Source organism: Vombatus ursinus, unplaced genomic scaffold, assembly GCF_900497805.2.
Source record: "Vombatus ursinus unplaced genomic scaffold, bare-nosed wombat genome assembly UNPS02014807.1, whole genome shotgun sequence".
NCBI classification, from domain to species: Eukaryota; Metazoa; Chordata; class Mammalia; order Diprotodontia; family Vombatidae; genus Vombatus; species Vombatus ursinus.
The window spans coordinates 58,065,057-58,085,196 of NW_020954585.1; the positions used below are offsets into that span (position 1 = coordinate 58,065,057).

General features: G+C 36.1%; 1 protein-coding gene across 7 annotated transcripts in view; it reads right to left on the reverse strand.

Annotated features, from left to right (window-relative positions):
• Positions 1–5,613: 5,613 nt before the first annotated feature.
• Positions 5,614–20,140, reverse strand: part of LOC114052489 (transformation/transcription domain-associated protein) — a 169,861-nt gene continuing 155,334 nt past the window's right edge. For all 7 annotated transcript variants that reach the window (XM_027875135.1, XM_027875131.1, XM_027875136.1 and 4 more), the window contains exons 68-71: positions 13,603–13,787; positions 10,646–10,849; positions 10,358–10,552; positions 5,614–6,908 (exon numbers count right to left, since the gene is read on the reverse strand). In XM_027875135.1, the coding sequence (XP_027730936.1) occupies positions 6,624–6,908; positions 10,358–10,552; positions 10,646–10,849; positions 13,603–13,787 (869 nt within the window). In that variant the 3' untranslated portion in view covers positions 5,614–6,623. The remainder of the gene's footprint in view (positions 6,909–10,357; positions 10,553–10,645; positions 10,850–13,602; positions 13,788–20,140) is intronic.

Below are 20,140 nucleotides of genomic sequence, written 5' to 3' on the forward strand. Positions count from 1 at the left end.
CTTTTGATTTTTTTGCGGTTGCTAATGTTGATTTTTCCATTTAAATTGCTGCGGTCATTTGTACATACTACTTGCTTGGCTCTGCTTTCTTCACTCTGTATCACTTTGTGTAAGTCTCTCCATTCCTCATGCTATTTCTTATAGCACAGTAATAAATAGTCATCTACTTCGTTTCCAAATCTTTGCTACCACTAAATGTGATGCTATATTTTTGGTATATATGGGGACTATTTTATTATTAAGGACTTCCTTCACGCGTATGCCTAATAGTGAAATGTCAGGGTCAAAAGGAATGGGCATTTAAATCACTTTGCATAATTCCAAATTGCTTCACCAACAGGGCATTAGTCTGCCAATCTTCCCACAAATGACTCTAACATTGAATAGTCTCATCTTTTTACATCTTTGCCAATTTGCAGGGTATGAAGAGAAACTTGAGTTGGTTTCAGGTTTTTTTTAAAATTCTATTTCTGTTATTAGTGATTTGGAGCAATGTTTCATATGGTTGTTAATAATTTGCAATTTTTTGAGAACTGTTTGCTCATATATTTGATCAATTTCCATCCCATCCCACCTCCTGCCATTCAACTGCTCTCCTTATTCTAAATTCATTAATTCTGTTTGTGCAGAAGCTTTTCAATTTCATGTTTAAAATGATCTATTTTCTCTTTTGTAATCTGGTTGGTTACACAAATATATCTCCTATCCAGAGCTGTGAAATGTATATGCTGCTGCTCTTCTAATTTTTTTGTGGTATGACCTTTGTGAAGGCCACACACCCATTTTGAATTTATTATATGGTATAATATGCTGGTCTGTTTAATTTCTACCAAACTGCTTTCCAGTTTTTCTAGTAGTTCTTATCAAATAAGGAGTTGTTTTCTACATAATTTATGTTTTCCAATTTATTGAACACTGGGTCATTGAGTTCCACTGTTATTTGATTGTCTACTGTATTGTCTAACCCATTCATAATTAATGTTATAAAGTTGGGTTTATATTTTCCTCTATTTGTCTCTAATACTAATCTTTTCTGAATTAGGATTTTTTTGGTCTTTTCTTTCTGTTGAGAGCACTTTGCCTCATCAGTCATTTTTGTTTAATCTATTTTAAGGTAATCCCATTCTTATAGGCTCTCTTTTCCTCTACCTTAAGCTTTCCCCTACCCGCTATTTGTCATCCTTTCCCCAAATTTTAAAGTTGTAATTAATTCCTTTGTTTTTCTTTCTTTAATCTAGTTAGCTATTTTTTCCATCTCTTTTTCCCCCCAGTTAAATGTTTAAGTAAATCTCACTTCTTTTCCTTTCCTTCAACTTCTTTTATCGGGTGTCCCCTCCCTCACCCTCCATATTTTGTGCAGTTTTCTTTTTTCTTTTTTTTTCTTTTAGACTTAACTACTAAAACTTAAATACACAAGAGAAAAAGAAATATATTATAAACTTAAATACTGAAACAAATACAAAATAAGAAAAAGCATGTTGTGTGCACAGTAGAACATAGGAGACAATTCAAAATATATAGTAATAAATTTCCATTTCAAGAAAGTCTGTATAATAAATACTGTGTGTTGCGTTCAGAGCTGTCCATCTTTTCTTTGCTTCCTTGTAAGTTTTCTTTTGTTCTCTGCTGTGCACTTTTTACTTTGTTCTTTTTACCCCCTTCCTTACCCCTCTTCCCCAAAGGCTGCAATTAAGTGAGGATATATTTATATACAGATATATACACACACATACATATATATATACATGTATATACATATATATACACACATGTATTTTCCCTTACAAATTCTACTCCTGATCTTTTTTATGTTTGTGCATATTTCTTATTACCTATCCCTCCTGACTCCTCTACTTTACTTCTACGCAATACCTTAATATTACTTAACCTACCCCCTCCTCCAAGGATCCCTCCCTTATTCTCCCATTCCCATGAATCTAAACACCCTTCCATACCCCCCTTTAAACTATTCCCTCACCCTCCCCTCTAAAGATCACTCCCTTATCCTCTCCTCACTCCCTATCCCCTTAACATTTTCTTTTTAAGTGTAGAAGACTTTTATACTATTTTAGATGCACATGTATCCCTCTTGAACTCATTCCCAATGAAAGTAGGTTTCCAAAACTAACAGCCCTCCTCCCCAATCTGATTCCTCTGTTATCGGTTTTTCCTCTTGCACCTCATTTGTATAAGATAATTACTTTTTAGCTGATCCTGAATGGTTTAACTTTTTGAAGTCACATCATACTCAGGTCTACCTCAATCTTTCTTATGAACCATCCAATTACTAGACATACATACATACATCTTACACTTTACATACATCTTACATTTTACATATATAAAAGGTAAACAGTGTGTCCTTACTGAGCCCCTTATAATTGGTCATTGGTATGTTCCTTATGTTTCTCTAGGCTCTTGTAACGTCAAATTTTCTACTAAGTTCCGATTTCTTTTTTTTTTAACAAAATCCTGAAAGTCTGACAATTCATTAAATATTATTTTTTTTTCATTCAGAATTATATTTAGGGGGGCATCTAGGTGGCGCAGTGGATAGAGCACCAGCCCTGAAGTCAGGAGGACCTGAGTTCAAATCTGGCCTCAGACCAAATACTTGACACGTACTAGCTGTGTGACCTTGGGCAAGTCACTTAACCCCAAATGCCTCACCAAAAAAAAAAAAATTATGTTTAGCTTTGCTGGATATGTGATTTTTAGCCAGAAGCCCATTTTTTTTGCTCTTTTGATACATAGTGTTCCACGATCTGCAGTCTTTTACTGTTGCCACTGCTAGGTCTTGTGTGATTCTTATTATGGCACCCACAATACATAAATTGTTTTTTTCTTGTTGCTCATATTTTATCCTTGAGCTGGGAGTTTCAGAATTTGAATATATTCCTGTGAGTTTTCCTCATAGGATCTCTTTCAGGTGGTGATTGGTGTATTTTTTCCTATTTTTACTTTCCCCTCTTGTTCTAATGCTTCAGAACAATTTTCTTTATTTCTTGTATTATTGTATCAAGATTCTTTTTGTTAATCATAGCTTTCAGATAGTCCAATTATTCTTATATTTTCTCTTCTTGATTTCTTCTCCAGATCAGTTGTTTTTATGAGATGTTTCACATTCTCTTTTATTTTTTCCTTCTTTTTATTATTTCTTGATCTCTTATAACTTCGTTGGCTTCCCCTTGCCCAATTCTGATTTTCAAGGAGTCATTTTCCTACTTAAGATTCTGGATTTTCCTTTTCTAATTGGGTGATTTCTTTTCATAATCTTCTTGTTTTTCTTGGACTTTTTTTTTTTTTTTTAGTTTTCCTCAAGCTCTCTCATTTGATTTTTAAAGTCCTTTTTTTTTTAAAGTTCTATGAATTCTTTTTGGCAAGTGACCATTTGACATTACTCTTTGGGGTAGAAGAGGGTTTCTTTGCTTCAGTATCCTCCTCTGAAGATGAACCCCAGTCTTCTTTATTCCCACAGTAACTCTTTATGGTTGAATTCTACAGTCCCCAATTAATGCTGACCTACTCTCTAGGAAGAAGGCTAATCTTGAAATCCCATTTCTCATGCTCCAAAGATTCTCAATGGCAGTATTGCTAGCATTTCCAATATCTGGCTATGAATCATTTGCATAACTTTTCCCCAAACATGATTATCATCTCAAGAAATGAACTGAATATCCAAGTAAATTTAACAGCACTCTAGACACAAATAATAATTACAAATTGTCTCTTGGTCTATGCAATTTTACTCCTTAAGGATTCAGTTCTAACCCAAAGAATTTACACAGGTCATCGCCCATGCTTAGAAGGCACTCCCTCCTTCCTGTCTTTCAGAATCGTTACCTTCCCTTCACAGCTAAGTTCAAGTACCTTCATGGTACCTTCAAGGCCTTCATGCCACCTTCAAGGCCTTCATGCCTTTCCTAACTTGACCAGCTAAAAGAGAAAAAAAAATTTTTCTGCAAATTTCCCTAGAGCAATTTACATCTATCTCCAGCACTTTCACTAATCTGCTACACAGACTACTCCCTACAAGAGAATATAACCTCCTTAAAGCCTGGGTTTGTTTAATTTTTACTTTTGTATCCCTGTTTTTAGCATAGAACAACGCACATAAAAGGACAGGAACTGACTTTTGATTTCATTAGTATAGGGAACTCCCTGATGGAAAAAATCCTCTCAACCAATGCAGATTAGCACCTCATCTGCAATTTATGGTCTTATTTAAAAGAGGTGCCTAGAAGGCAGAGAGGTTAAGTGACTTGCCCAGGGCTAATCAGCCACCAGGTGACACAAGTGGAAACTCAATACTTATCCTCCTTACTATCTTTCCATACTATCCACAAGGCAGATGCATAAAAAATACTCACTGAAATTAATTTAATTACTAAACAGAACAATTTTGGCTTAAGTTTTGCCAAAGATAAGTACTAAACCCAATGGACATAGTATTATAAAAAACATTGTCCTATATATTATTGTATGAAATAATGTGTACATATAGATTACATGTATACCTATAGCTATGTGTGTACGTGCAAATGTATATGTGCGTGTAAATACACACACACAGAATAACAACTCACAACTGATCTAAAATATTCAACCCATGTTATTGTTAAAAGTTTAAATAGAGTGCCTTTTGTTGATAAGATTTTCACTCATTTTGGTAAACCATTACTCCACAAAGCACTCTTAAGACAAAGTTGATTTGAACTAGTTGTTTATGGTTTTAAACTATTCCGGAATTTAAGCATGCTATACTTTTACTATATAGAAAATCATGAACCCTTAAAGTAACAATGATCCTTGCCTCACTAATATTTTAGGGTGCTGTCTAAAACCAACTATCCACCATCACCTCATCTATAATTTCAAATACATGGCTGCTGTCTTTCCAAACTTATATTGATACTTCAGTTTGATACCATAATTCAAGGTATGAGGGTTTTTTCCCCCTCCTCAAAAATTTTATTGAGAAAAATCTGCAAAAACAATGTATACTTCCTCCCTATAGGATCACAAGTTTTAAAACATCAAAGTCAATTGGCCATTACCAACCAGGCATTGACATAATATGCATAAATTTGGCAGCAGGGAGCAGGTTTCAATGTAGAGATTAACTAGTTGGGGCAAGAGACAGTGTGGTAAAGTGGGAAGAACCTTGCCCCCCCCTTCCAGTTTTCTCATACCTTACTCTCCTACCATGTACTTTTTGAACCAGTAACACTGGATTCCTGGTTGTTAAACAAAAAAGACATTCCATTTCTCAATTCTGGGCACTTTTTCTTATCATCCCCTTTACTTGGAATGTTCTTTGTCCTCATTTCTGTCTCCTAGCTTCCTTTAAATCTCAACTAAAATCCCACCTCCTCTTAATTCTAGTGCCTAACCTCTTTTAATTATTTCTTTTTTATCCTGTATATGCCTTGTTTGTACATATTTGTTTTCTTCTTACCCTGGTTAGATCTTGAGGGCAAAACTCTTTTACCTCTTTTTCTATCACTAATGCTTAGCACAGTGCATGGCATACAGTAGGTGTTTAATAAATGTTTAGTGACTGATGCCTGATTTTATGAAACCAAGATTTAAACATTTAGTAGATTCCACAAATCATTTTACAAAATATTTATTCTGAAAAAAATCACTCTGTACAAATTTAGATAGAACATTCTCAACACTGCGGATTTATAAAAATGCTAACACAACATAAAGACTCAAGTAAACTTAAAATCTGTTTTTAAGTTAAAAAGAAAAATTGCTTTTTAGAAGCAATTGTAACAAAAGAAGTCTAGAAGTGTCTTAAAATTCACCCAAAACAACCAGGAGGTTCATTTTAAAACTCTTACCATCCTGCTTTCTATCAGTTACATTCAAATACATAATGTCTGAAGGGATGGCATTTTCCCTATAGTATTATAAAGCCCTGTTTATACATAATGTCAAACACTAAGCTAGATTTCCAAAACTGGTTATGCTTTCACTGTACATAAACTTGTGCTCAGAGAAAAGCCAGCACATTTTGTTCATAATTTTCTGGTTCTTTAACAAAAGAAGGTTTTCTGTACACTTGTTACAAACATCTGTACAAACCAACATAGTTCCTGTAAGGTGGTGAAGGTGGTTCTGAAAGGGTTAATATTTGACAGTACTGAATTAACAGTCCAAACTGTACATTCGTACAAAGGGAGGAAAATAATTTCAAAGGGAAATCCAGATGTGGAGAATCCTGGTTTCTTAAAAAGGTATTACAATGTTTACAGTAGATTTAAGATCTGCCATTCCTAATCGCCTAGACATTATTGATAGCAAAATCTCTAAAACTAAATTTCAGCTAAGTATAATCTGCTGGCCCTCCCCTTCCCATCCCAACTCTTAGAGAAAGTTTTAAAAGCCATCTCTGCATAATAAATCACTTCTTTTGTACATGACTATTTTAGGAAATGAATCGAAACCCAGTAAACCACAGGACTTCTGTAAACATGATTTGAAACTAACCAGGGAAAGAATTTAAAAAGTTAGTGACAGGTAAGCCAGAGTCTAAAAAGACCCTTCACATTTTTCCTCCTAACACAATGCATGGCTCATAGTGCAAGCAGGGCAACAGCTGCTGACATTTCCAACTACAGCCAGGGATGCCAGGCAGGATCCATGCGGCACAGATTATCCAGACTATTTGCAGCTGCTACAAGGGTGTTGACTTTGCTCTCTCCTCCTTCAAATTGAGCAAGATTATGGAGTCGAGTCATGATAGCAGTCACAGCTTTCTGAACCAGTGAAACCAGCTGTTGGCTGTCCATGTTCTCAGGCTGCCCAGCTGCTGAGAGTGGAGAGGAGGTATCCTCTTGTGTTTTCTTGTGCCAAGCAATAATTTCATCCCGAAGCACTGTTTTCAGAATGCCATCAACCTATGGTAAAGAAAGAGAAAACTGGTTAATTATATTTTTAGCTGAAAGAACCATCAAAGGACAGTAACTTTCTAACTTAATCATGACCAGGTGCTTATTGACATTCTGAGCCTTCTTTGTAATCTCAGTATCTTAGCCCTGGGTGGCACAAGAATTTAAGACTTACTGACAACCTTAATATTCCTTACTGGAAATAAGCAATTTCCTCTTCTAGATCCAGTTATTTGAAATCTATAAAAAGCTCTTCCCAGCAGTGTGGAGGAGAAGAAAGAACACTGATTTGGGAATTAGAAGACTTGGGTTCTGGTCCTACTGCTGCTACTTACTACTTCTGTCAGACCTTCTAAGCCAAACTTCCCTAAGCTGTAAAATGGAAATATTAATACTTGCACTACTCACGTCACAGGTTATTTTTGAAGAAAAGTGTTTTGTAAACTTCTAAGTGCCACAGAAGCACAAGCTATCATTATCCTGTTGAAAGGGTTGTTGAGCTGCCCCCACAATAATGAATTGCAGCATTTTCAGTTGATCTTAAGAAGCAAAAGCACCAACACAAATATGAACACTTCCACATGTTATTTATATAGCTGTGTAATTTTGTACATTAATGCTTCATATGTCAGCAGTGCAGAGAGCTATCCCATTAGACTGGCAGGATTAAGTGCGCACAAGATTAAATAAATCTCTCCTGGTTGTCCTCCTACCTATTTGATCATTTCTTCTCCACCTCCTTTGCAAATTCTTCATTTGTGTCATGCTCACTAACTGCTGGTGTCACCCAAGGCTCTGTCTTGGGCCTTCTTTTTTCATTTTATATTAACTGACTTGATCTCTTTGGCTCCCATGGGCTCAATTACCACATCTACACAGCCTAGATTCCCAGTCCTCATTTCTTTTCTGAGCTACATCTTCATGTCACTGGTTACCTTTTGGATATAGTTATCAAAACCTTACTTGTGCAAAATACAACTCGTCTCTCCCCTCAAACCCTCTGTTCCTGTCGAGAGCAGCAGCATCTTCCCAATCACCAAAGCATGCAAATTTGGTGTCATCCTAAACTCCTCACTCTCATTCACCTCAACTACCCAATGTGTTGCCAAATTCTGTTATTTCTACCTTCATACTTCTGTTTTATGTCCCCCAATCCTTTTCTTCACTTGCGCAGCCAGCCCTCTACTTTAGGCCTGCATCACTCTTGCCTGTACAACTGCAACAACCTTCTAACCGGCCTCTGGTCTCAAGTCTCTCCCTACTAAGCTGCCAAGGTGATTTTGTGTGATCTGACCATGTCACTCCTCTCTTCAATGAGTTCCAGTGGCTGGCTCCCTATTACCTCCAGGATCTGATACAAACTCTTCTGTCTGGCATTTAAAATTCTTAATAACTTGGCCTTTTCCTATTTCTCCTGTATTCTTACACTTTACTTCCTTCCCTGATGTAGCTGCAAGGGCTGTCTGTCCTCCATTCCTCAAACCCTCCCTCGGCTCACCTCTGGCCTGTAGGTTCTCTGGCTTCCTTCAAGACTCAGCTGAAATTCCACCTTCTTCTGGAGGCATTTTTTAGTCTCCCAGATGCTGGTGCCTTCTCCTCTGAGAATACTTTCCATTTTCCTATCTTGCATGATAAATACTGAGTAAATCTACTCTCTACATGTCTTGTATGTACCTAATTATCTGCATATTGCCTCTTATATTAGCTTTAAGATCCCTGGGAGAAAAGAGTGGTTTTGCCTTTCTTTGTATACTCATTAACTGGCAATTAATTCAATAAACATTTTCCAATGTAAAGGAATTTAACTTTCTTCCCATTTCAAATTAGTCTTAATCTTACCTCAAGCTTATTTCACTCCTGCCTATTTTTCTATTCTCCCTTTAAATCCATTCTATTTTGAGTAAATTTCCCTACATCCTTTTCCATTTCCAAAAAACATACTGCTTCACTCCTAATGAATTTGTTTTTCACCCTCAGCGGACTCTCTAGTCTCTCAAGCTTTTTGCTGTTCTCTGGCTCCATCAGTTCACTGGGCTGCTTTGAACTTTATCTGCTTCCTTATTTATAAATATCAGCTATATAAATTATGATCACAGTAACACTTTACAATCATTCACACTACACCCATGTAAAAATTGACAAACTTCACCCCCTACTGTCATTGCTCCTAGTCCCAGATTACCTATCAACTGGGAGCTGCCTGGCAATCCCTTCATTTGGCTACAGCAAGACTCCTCTCATGATGCTTCCTACAGAAGCTGTTACAAACCATCTCAAAGTCATAGATTTAGAGGGGGAAGGGACCTCAGGGGCCATCCAATCCAAACCCTTCCTTTTGCAAATGAGGAAACTGAGGTCCAAGGAGGTTAAGTGATTTACTCAAGTGCCCGAGGCAGGATTTGCACCTAGGTTCTCTGACTCTTTCTGGAACCAGTGCTCTTTCCAATATACCATTCAATCTCCTCAAGCCTCTGCCCTCTAATTCCATCTTCATTCTAATCTCTTTCCCCATTTTTCTCACTCTCTATAGACGATACTGAAGCCTACTTTAATAAGAAGATGGAAACCTCTAATGAGAACTCCTCTATACATTGCCTCTTCACTTCAAAACGTCTCTATTTTTACCCATTCTCTCTTTCTGCTCAGAGAAATAAATGTTCTTCCTTTCCAAGTCTGTTCCTGTTCCCTCCTTTACCTTTTCTAGATATTTGCTGAAATGATGTCGTTACTCAACTCTTAGTTTTAATCTTAGAATTTAAAATTTTGAAAAATCACCTGTTTGAATGTGGAGTGTCAAAATAATTTGTTCATTTTAAACCTTTTATTGTTTCCTTAAAAGTACAGGGAAATATTTGCACACTCTGCCTGTAGCATCCCTAAGTTAATTAGATGTTTATTATGAAGTTCCTGCAGTAAGGTCTTGCTTCAAAACTGGATCCATTTCCTTTTCGTATCTGAAAGATTTTTAAAATAGGGAGTGGGCGTAACTGAATAATCAATAGAACAGGCATAGCTGAGGGATAAATTACCCAGTGTAGCTGGGTTAATTTTGTTTTTTAGGCAATTGGGGTTAAGTGACTTGCTCAGGATCACACAGCTAGTAAGTATCAAGTGTTTGGTCTGAGGCCGAATTTGAACTCAGGTTGTCCTGACTTGAAGGCCGGTGCTCTATCCACTGCGCCACCTAGCTGCCTCTGTGTTAATTTTTTAGGTTTCTATTTGTAAAATGTATTCCTCAATGTCTTAACATTTTTGAATCTTAAATTTCCTTTTCTACATAAAAAAATTTTTTTTCCACTGAACAATAAAAGCTAACTTTAAAAAACTAAAATCCTGTATTTTGTTTTATTGAAATGCTACTTCTGGGAGTAAGACATACAATTTCGGATGTTTTCCTTAAGCAGCACCACTTTAACAAGATCACTTAGTGACTATTACAATATCACAAAGTTATTTACCTTAAAGTTTGGTTGTGCAAAACATCGGGCAACAGCAATCATGGAAGCAGTTAATGGACCAGAGACCCCAATTGTGGTCAAGAATTCTGAAATATTAGGTGTGAGGCGGAATGGAACAGGACGATTAGCATCCAGGTCTCCAGTAGCATCGTTAATGTCAAATCGAAAATAGGCAACGTTAAGTTTGCCAGTATCCTAAATTCCAGAATGAGATCATTTTAGAAAGTTTTTTAGAAGAATCATTCATTCAAAACAGCATAGGGTTAAGTTTCATTTACATCTAATTACCTGTGCAATCTGTAACATCTCTGGATTGAGTCTATTCAAATGAAATACAAATTCTGCAAAACCAATTAGCGCTAGTTGGATTGTGAACATCTTTCGGAAGGTCCAGTAATCAGTGGCATTGGGGAATGTGTGCAAAGCCCACTCTCTGAGCATGCTTCGAGGTACCATATTGCTCTGAACTTCCTTGAGAATATCACGAAGGACCTAAATTAAAGGAAATGATATTAAATCCATGCTATTTTGATCAATTAGCAAATAATTAATCTAAACCTTGTAAGTTAATAAACTTTTTTCTTCTTCTTAAACTTAATTGGAAATCATCTGATCCAAAAGAGTTACATAAGAATCTTTTAGAAATTATATTTTCACTGTTCAAGATCCTCTGCTGTCTCCGCGATGATCTACCGTCTTGAAGGAGGCAGGGCCAGAGACACAGCAACGTCAGAGGTGCTTGGAGATCACAGAACAGCAGAAAGGTCAGTCAACTTCCTCTAGGAAAAGATGGAAGTTGCTAATGACCTTTCTGGTCTTAGGGATGTTTTGGCAGACTACGTTCTCTTATTCTTTATCTGATTCCCTAAGAGATCACTTAAATATTACATCTTCAAAAGGAAAATTCTCATAGTGTAACACTCCATTTACTAACACAAGTCCCAGTGATTTCCATGAATAATTGAGTATAAATTCCAAGTTATCAAACTGAACACTGACATTCATGGAATTAATCAGTTTCTTTCTCTACAAGCATCAGAAGAGTTTAAAGCACTTTGGTGAAAACACTAATTGCAGGATGTGTGACACAGTTCTTTCCAGGTAACTGAGGAAACATCTGAAAGCTACTATGGTTCTTAGTTACTGCAATATATACCAAACCAATTAACTGGAAATAAGAACAAAATCAGATTTTCTTTTTGTAGGAAAAGCTGCATAGCAATGACACTACTTCAATTAAAAGACTATTAAAGACAAAAGTTTCATAACCTGAAGGATATCTTCACAAAACAGAAGCAGATGTTACATAACACTTCATGCTGTATTTTATACTAGAAGAATCTCAGATCTACCACAAATTCCGAAGATAAAGATTCATGCTGCTTTTATTCAATTGGAATAAAGTACTCTAAGACGCTGATAGAAAGAATGTATCAAATATAGCCTTTCTATTCTCAGTTGGTCAGAAACACATGATTCAGAGAACTGGCAAATTCTTTATAAGTCCATTACATACTATCAATGACCAGATGCAGTTTCCATGGAATTATTCTGGTGAAATAAATTTGCCAACTCGGATAATTTCCTATTGGCCCAATTTCAGTTCCTAAAAGCTTGGGACCAAACAGAGTTATCTGTATAGCCTACAGCATTTACTGCAGTACCATTTGAATGTAGACATTTGGCAATCATGAATCATGCCACACGTATCACTTTGTGTCCATGGAACAATCATTTTTTGATTACTTATCTACAGAATGGGAAGAAGGCAGGAATAGAGGAAGTATCACTTCCTATTTCAAAGACTTTGACACAGCTTCCAATTAATAACCTAGGACCACCACAATTAAAGAGAACACATTGAAAACAACACAATACCTCTAACACCTACTGCTACTGAACTCTCAAATGCTTAGGAGAATAACTTAACAGCCACAACATATTGGTAAAAACTAGCAGGATATAGACATTAAACTCCACCTTGGTTGTTCCTTCCTTCCCCCTCATCCTTAGCCAAGGAAAACATTAACAATGCACATTTTATACTGTAATAGCTTACCATTTAAGTATGTTTTCAAAATGTGTGGTGCCTAACTGTAAGTATTTATTTGTGTAAAAAGTTCCTAGTTTCTACTTTATCAAAGACTAGAATAATGATGAAATGCTCTAAGCATCTCAAAACATGGCCACAGGTCAGATGAAATGGGTGGATAAGCATTTTGAAAATAAGCTTTCAAAGATCAAAGTCTTCTCTATCATTTCCATGATGAAATAGTCACTGTCAAAAGTGATCAAGTGATAAAACTCAGCAATTAATTTCCAAAGGGGAATATAGAATGTCTCTTCTGGGGCAAGAAAAGAAAATATAACCAGCCATTTTCAACAGCTTAAACATTCTTCACAAGATTCAGGTAATTTCTTCCTAGTTCTCTGATCCTTTGCATACAAGGTTTACTGTACAGAGAATGCCTTCACAAGTATCACTTGCTGACTATTTCAGAGATGTTGACAAAGCTTCCTGTTATCAACATAGGACCACAGCAATTAAAAAGAACAACTCACTGACACAAGACAGAAATCAACACAAACTCTCCAAAGATCACAAGAGATCAGTAACTCAACTATTAGAGGTGGGAATAGTGGGGTTGAGGGAGAGGGGAAGAAAGTTAAAGATCAACAGTGTCCAATTCCGTCACATTATTTCTTAAAATTATCAGAACCCACAAAGAAAGCAGAAACAGGCTTAGAGCACTGTATCATAAGCAGATAGGAAGTATCGCTTCTTAGATTTGAGGGGATAAGAAATCCCGATGAAGGGCCACCTATCCATCCTGTACCCAATAAAGGAGAGGGCATCTCGAATGCTTTCATCTGTAAGACAAATCTCTACTGAATGTGGAGGAAGAAGTGAAATAACACAAATTGCACAACTCCAATAATACTAAGTTTCTAAAAACAAATTTGGTTCTTTCAAGTTTACAGTTACATTAGTGTGACTGCAGTTCAAAAGTAGCCTCATTCACGTCAGCCAGTCTTATGTTCCAACAATTCATAGTCTAATAAACTTACCTCAAATTTTAGGGCTTACCCCTTAATGAATGTCACATTTCTTTAAAGTAGCTATTTTTAATGGAGAAAAGAACAAACAGGCAATCAGCACTTTAAATATGTCACAGAAAGTGCAGAAGTAGCATGTGTAGTCCTTAAGAAGAGAATGTGAATATGACTAATCACAGTTTCAGTACCTGATGACTGGCTTGCGTCCCCCGTGCTTGCACTGTTGCCAGTCTGTCATAGTAACGAGAAATGGGGTTGTCGTGCTCAATGCCCTTCTTGGCACAACGTTGCTTATATATCTCCACAAGGGAAAGGGAAGAGGGATTGTCTTCAACAAGACGCATCTGTGGAGAGACTGCTACAACTCTAGGAACTTGGGGGGGATAAGGAAGAAAGTAAACAGAAGAGAAAAAATGGGTCACAGCATTAAAACTCTTAAAAGAAAACTTCATTAATATGCAGGATGTGGATATTATGACTAGATGCATACTAAAAAGGGGTAAATCCTCAAATCTTTATAGCAAGATTCAAAATATTTTGATATAAAAAATGTGATTCAAACTTAGAGATTCTAAGAGGAATCTTGGAATGAGATACGGTCCCAAAGACCAGATTTTCCCAAAGCAACATCATATTAATCTTTTTTCTTTTTTAAAAAATTGGTCCCACCTACCCCAAAAAGAATAATTTAATTTCAGGTGATAACTGAAATTAGTTTATGGGAGTATGCATTTATAATATCATTTTAAAATCCTACTTCACCCTAAAGAAAGAAAAAACAAAGTTTCTGAAAATGAAGGACTTTTGTTCTTATAATAAATAGAAAAAAAAATCCAATGAGTCATAATTATCATATACACAAAAATTCTGCAAATCCTGATGAAGAGAAAAAAAAACCTTTATGACAGAAGATTGCTTCCATTTATGCTTAGACAATGGCTCTAAATGTAATATACCTGGATACTGTGCTGATTTCCTACAATATAAAGCAATTTAAATTCTATATTTGCTTTAGTTCCAAAACAAGCTGAAACTCTTTTGAAGGCAATCTAATTTGATTTTACTAAACTAAGTATATTCTTGATCCTCTCCTAGTAGCTAATACTATTTACATCAACTAAAGAATTTAAGAGGGTCAGCTAGGTGAGGCAATGGATAGAGCACCAGCCCTGGAGTCAGGAGGACTTGAGTTCAAATCCAGCCTCAGACACTTGACACTAGCTAGTGAGTCAAGTCACTTAATCCCAACTGCCTCACCATAAACAAATAAGTAAATAAATAAAATAAAATAAAGGGGAGTGGAAAAGAGGAGGATACTGGAAGCAAGAGCTCTGGCCTCCAGTTCCAGTTCTACCACTAACCAACTGCATGAGCTGGGAAAAGTCACTACCTTTAGTTTCCTCATCTGTATGAGAAGGACATCTAAGGCCCCATCTAGTTTTAAGAGTCTATGATTTAGAGTATATGATAATTCACCCCAAAAAATTAGCAATTATCTAGGTTTCCCAATTTAAACTCTAATATTTAAGGAATGGATTTATTAAGCAAAAATGTAGAATTTACAGCATAGATAGAAACATTTTTAATGAAGAGAGTCTTCCATTTTCCTCAGTTTATCTTTTGACTCTATGGAGCTAAAGATGATAATATTCAGCACATGCAGGGTCTGTTGACTGCTATAATCAATAAAACAACAGGAAAGGAAATTTCACAAGGATAAGAACACAAATAAGTTCTGCATATGTATTGTAATACCAAGTTAGAGTCATCACAGAAATACGTATTTGTATTTTGGGAAGTCAAGAGCTATTATCAAATCCATTTTTATGGCTATCCTTGTGTTAAGTCTGATATGGAATTATGTCAATACAGATCTTAACGGACCAAGATACTTAAGTTAGTTGTGGCAAATAAGACACAGCAATTAACACATACTATCAGATTTTTCCATTGCCTTTTTGGGGCTCCAACCCTAACACAGACCTTAAAAATTTCAAAAACACTCTGAAGGATAGATTTGGACCCTTTAATTTGGTGCTATTGACAAATGCTTCCATACAGAAAACAAGCAGGTTAATTCTAGGTTTGTTATTAAGATTTATACTAAGGTATTTTCTAAACTATAAAGTATTATACAAATGTCTACTTTTATTATTATATCTTATTAATGTAAAAAGTTAGGTTTCATGAATATTTATTACCAATTATTACGGTTAAATTTCTAATTAGAGAAAGGATTGAAAATTATTTTTCATCTCCAGGGCTATTTTAAACTAATTTCTTATTCTGGATTAAATCTGAGCAATCCCAATTTCTAACTGTGGGGAAAAATTTCAAGATGAAACCGGACAGTCATATTTTAAGATGAGCACAGGGCCAGGATGGTTTTAGTTGTCGTGTTTAGAAGAAAAACAGGTCTATACAGATGTATTAATGCTCCTCAAAGAACTTTATGACTTACTGAAATTCAAATGTACCTAATGACTATTTTCCCATCCATAAAGGCCTCCCACATTTTTACCATTATGTCAGGGAGAGTGAGGTATAAGATAGAATTTTTCAATAAATAGCCGATATCCGGATAAAAAAAATAAATTAAATGCCCACCACAGTAGGGTAGTCTGAGAGGATCTATCAAGTGATTAGGAGAAAATCTATTCTTTTTCTATTGTTTTTTTCCCTCTTCCTTTTAATTTCTCTTTTTCTGGAACCTCTTCCACTTCCATTGCATCAACTGTCTCAAAGTAACTGACTCCCAAATCTAAAATGTTTCTGAATTTCTTGGTACAAATTATGACTGAGATGGCTTCATATTATGGCAAGACAGCCAGGGTGGGATACTAGATAGCGCTGGCCTTGACACCAGGAAATTCTACCTCTGTCACACACACGCTGTGGGACCCTTGGCTGGTCACCTAATTTCTCCAAGTGCTCTGGGCAACTTTCTAAGAATAATATATTGTATAAGAATAAGGACAGAAGTGGTTGGGGGGGGGGTAGAACGATGAAGACAACACCACTTTCTATCTAAAGTCTTTGATGAGACTCTGATATGCAAGATACATAGGAAATGAATGTGAATGCTTAAAATCAAAATCTAGTCCCCAGAAGAAAAGTGGTCAAACGATAGGAACAAAAAATCCCCACAATAAGTTGCAGAGAAGATGTTATTACAGGAGTTTCCTCACCTGAGAGTTCTCTAAATGAGTGAAATCATAGGTTCAGTCCTTATCCCTATCTTTATTTTGTGACAGCAATGGTCATTTGTTTGTGCATAAACAGATACTAGAATGACTAGGAACAATGGACCCTGACCAGGTAAAACTGGGGTTGTTTCCACCACTATTGGTTAGTTTGTTTTCTGTCACTTGAGTGCCAGATTTCATGTCATACACATTCTGTTGCTCTCTTTTATTGTGTTTTAAATTCTGTGGTTTTTAAGAATGGCTATCCATCAACCAATAAACATTTATTAAGCACCTACTATGTGCCAGGCACTGTGCTAAGCACTGTGGATACAAAAAGGAGCAAAAGACAGTCCTGGCTCTCAAGCAGTTTACAATCTAATGGGGGAGACAACATTCAAACAAATATATGCGAACATGCTAAATACAGGATATATAAGAAATAATTAAGGAAGGCACTGGAATTAAGAGGGGTTGTGTAAGGCTTCCTGTAGAAGGTGAGATTTTAGTTGGGATTTAAAGGAAGCCAGAGAAAAGTCAGTAGTTGGAATGGAGGGAGAACATTCCAGCCATGGAGGACTGCCAGAGAAAATTCTCAGAGCTGAGAGGAATGTCTATTTCAGGGAACAGCCAGGAGGCCAGTGTCACTAGATCAAAGACTATGGGTAGGAGAATAAGGCTTAAAAAGACTGGAAAGGTAAGAGAAGGCTAGCTTATACAGGGCTCTGAAAGTCAATTAGAGGATTTTGTATTGGATCCTAGAGGCACTAGGGAATAACTGAAGTTTACTGAGTAGGGAGGTGACATGATCAGACCTGTATTTTAACTGTTAAATGGAGGATGGATGGGAATGGGGAGAGCCTTGAGGCAGGCAGACCCATCTGCAGGCTACTATAATAGTTTAGGCATGATGTGATGAGGACCTGCACTAGAGTCGTGGCAGAGGAGACAGGCGGGAGCATTTGAGAGATGTTGCAAACATGAAATCAACAGGCTTTGGCAACAGCTTGAATATGGGAAATGAGAGAATGGAGATCAGGATGACTCCTACTTTGTGAGTCTAAGGGACTGGGAGAATGGTATTGTCTCCTACAATAATAATTATTCAAAAAAATCCAAAAGTCATGGTTACTTCAACAACTGTTTTCAGGGGCTGTTGATAGGAAGTCAAGACTTTCAAGGATCATTCAAGCCCACAATGAAACAGCATCAGTCACACAAAAGAAGAGATAAAAATACATTTTAAAATTAAAAACAATGCCAAGAACTAGAAATGATTATTGAAAAACAGTCTAATTAATCCAAACAAATCAAGCAAAGACTTTCAAAGAGCCCTAGACAGTTGAAGGGATCATTAATGATTCTTCTAGAGTGCAGATTCCTGAATCTGAAATAACAGTGAGAAGACCAATTTAAAAAAACAAAAACAAAAAAAACCCCTAACTTGGTATCAAGAAAAATGCTTGTCATAAGTAAAAATGGAATACTGAAGATTGGAAAAAAAGAAAATTTTTACTTATAAATCTCACTTTTTCATTCAACACTACATCAAAACAGTTGTTAGAAGAAGTCGAGTTGAGCCATCATCAAAATGTACAACATCCACCTAAAAAAGTTTGGGGATTTTTTAATTTCCTGAGGATTTAGAAGTCTTGACCCCATGAAGGGAATGATGAACTCTGAGAAATATACTGATATGTTGAAGTAGAAATGTTCTAGAATTGTAGAAATTCCTGAATGGAGACAGAATGCTGCAAAACAAGGTCTTGGCATCAAGCCTCACTTCAAGCCTCACTTAAGTAATTTATCCAAAAGATGGAAATAAAAACGCTTCACTGACCTGGAAACTCACTTGATTTAAACCCCATTGAAAAACTACAGACTATAATTAACATTAGACTTTTGGAAATGGACAATTTGTCAAAGGTATGCTTAATATCTAACGTGATAAAAATATGATTTCATGATAAAGAATTAAAGAATGTGTCAAGTCTTTTGAAACCAAATCCAATTGTATAAAACAAATGATTACAGGGAAAGCACATTATTGCACATGGAATTTAGAAATATTAAAAACTGCAGTTTACTAAGTCAATATAATTATTTTACTCCCATTTAATTTTCATGCCACTGTAAATCTCTAATCTTTAGACTTTCCCACAAAGTGCAGAATTTCTAGTTGCCAGTTACACATCACCTGGAAATTCCATAAACATCTCAAACTCAACATTTCAGCTATGTGGCATAGTAGATAGAAAGCTAAGACTGAGTCAGGAAGATCTGAGTTAAAATCCAACCTGAGACACTTAATAGCGGTTAGATTTTTAGCCAAGTTACTTAATCTTTGTCTTAGTTCCCTCATCTATAAAAAGGGGATGATAAATAGTACCTACTCCACAGGGTTGTTGTGAGGATCAAATGAGGTATTTGTACAGCACTTAGCACATTACATGGCACATATAGGTGCTTAATAAATGCTTTTCTTCCTTTCTAAAATGGAATTTACAAAATTGGACCCAAAAATCTTCGCCACCTGTGTTTGTTTTTTTTGGGGGGGGGAGGGGAAGGAGGGGAAAGGAGAGTGGTGGTGGTGGTGCTCAGCCTGAATCAAAATGTTGTTAAGAGAAAGGTACTTTACAAACCTTAGGCACTACATAAATGAAAGCCATTAATATTAAAGAATTATAACTTTAAATATTGGCATTATACTTAATAAATGCTCAATCTCATTGGCGTGACACTCATTCAAGTATACAGATCACAACCCATCTATGCTTTCTAATCCTTTAGGATTCTTGTCCAGATCTTTCCAAAAATTCTTCACACATGAACTATCCAACACCCTATAGATCATGCCTATATCCTGGACTCTCCCTAACTTTTATTCTCTTTTTTTTTTATTCTGTATATGCTAATATGTACATGTTGCATCTTCCATTAGAATATAAGCTTCTTCAGAATACGAACTGTTTTTTACTTGTAATTAAATTCTTGGTGCCTAGCACAGTGACTGACAAATAATACATAATAAACACTTATTGATAAATTGTTTTGATATTTTGTTGGTTGTAGTACTGCCCTTGTTAGCTTTCATTCTTGCAACATGGCCAATAAAAACAGGTAGTTAGAAAAATACAGAAAGATGTCCCATTTTTTGCCTGCTGTCCTTCCCTAATTTCATCAATAAATGCTCTTGGGATGATTTAGTTTAGCTGGATATCAAGTCCCAAGCTTTCTGCAAACTCATTTTTTATAGGATCATAGATTTAGAGCTGGAAGGGACCTTAGAGATCATCTGGTCCAACCCATTCATTTTACAGATAAGGAAATTGAGGCAGAAAAAGTGGAAGTAACTTTCCCAAGGTCACACAGGCACTGACAGGGTCAAGATGCACCTTTTAATGCTCTTCCCTGTTTTGTGAAGTGATATTGCTCATCTTCTAATTTCTGAAGTTTATATTTTAAACTGGTATTGCCCATAGGTGCCATGTCTCTGCTTGAAAAAGGGAAGTATTTTGCTAACTGAGGTGATTTCTAAGCT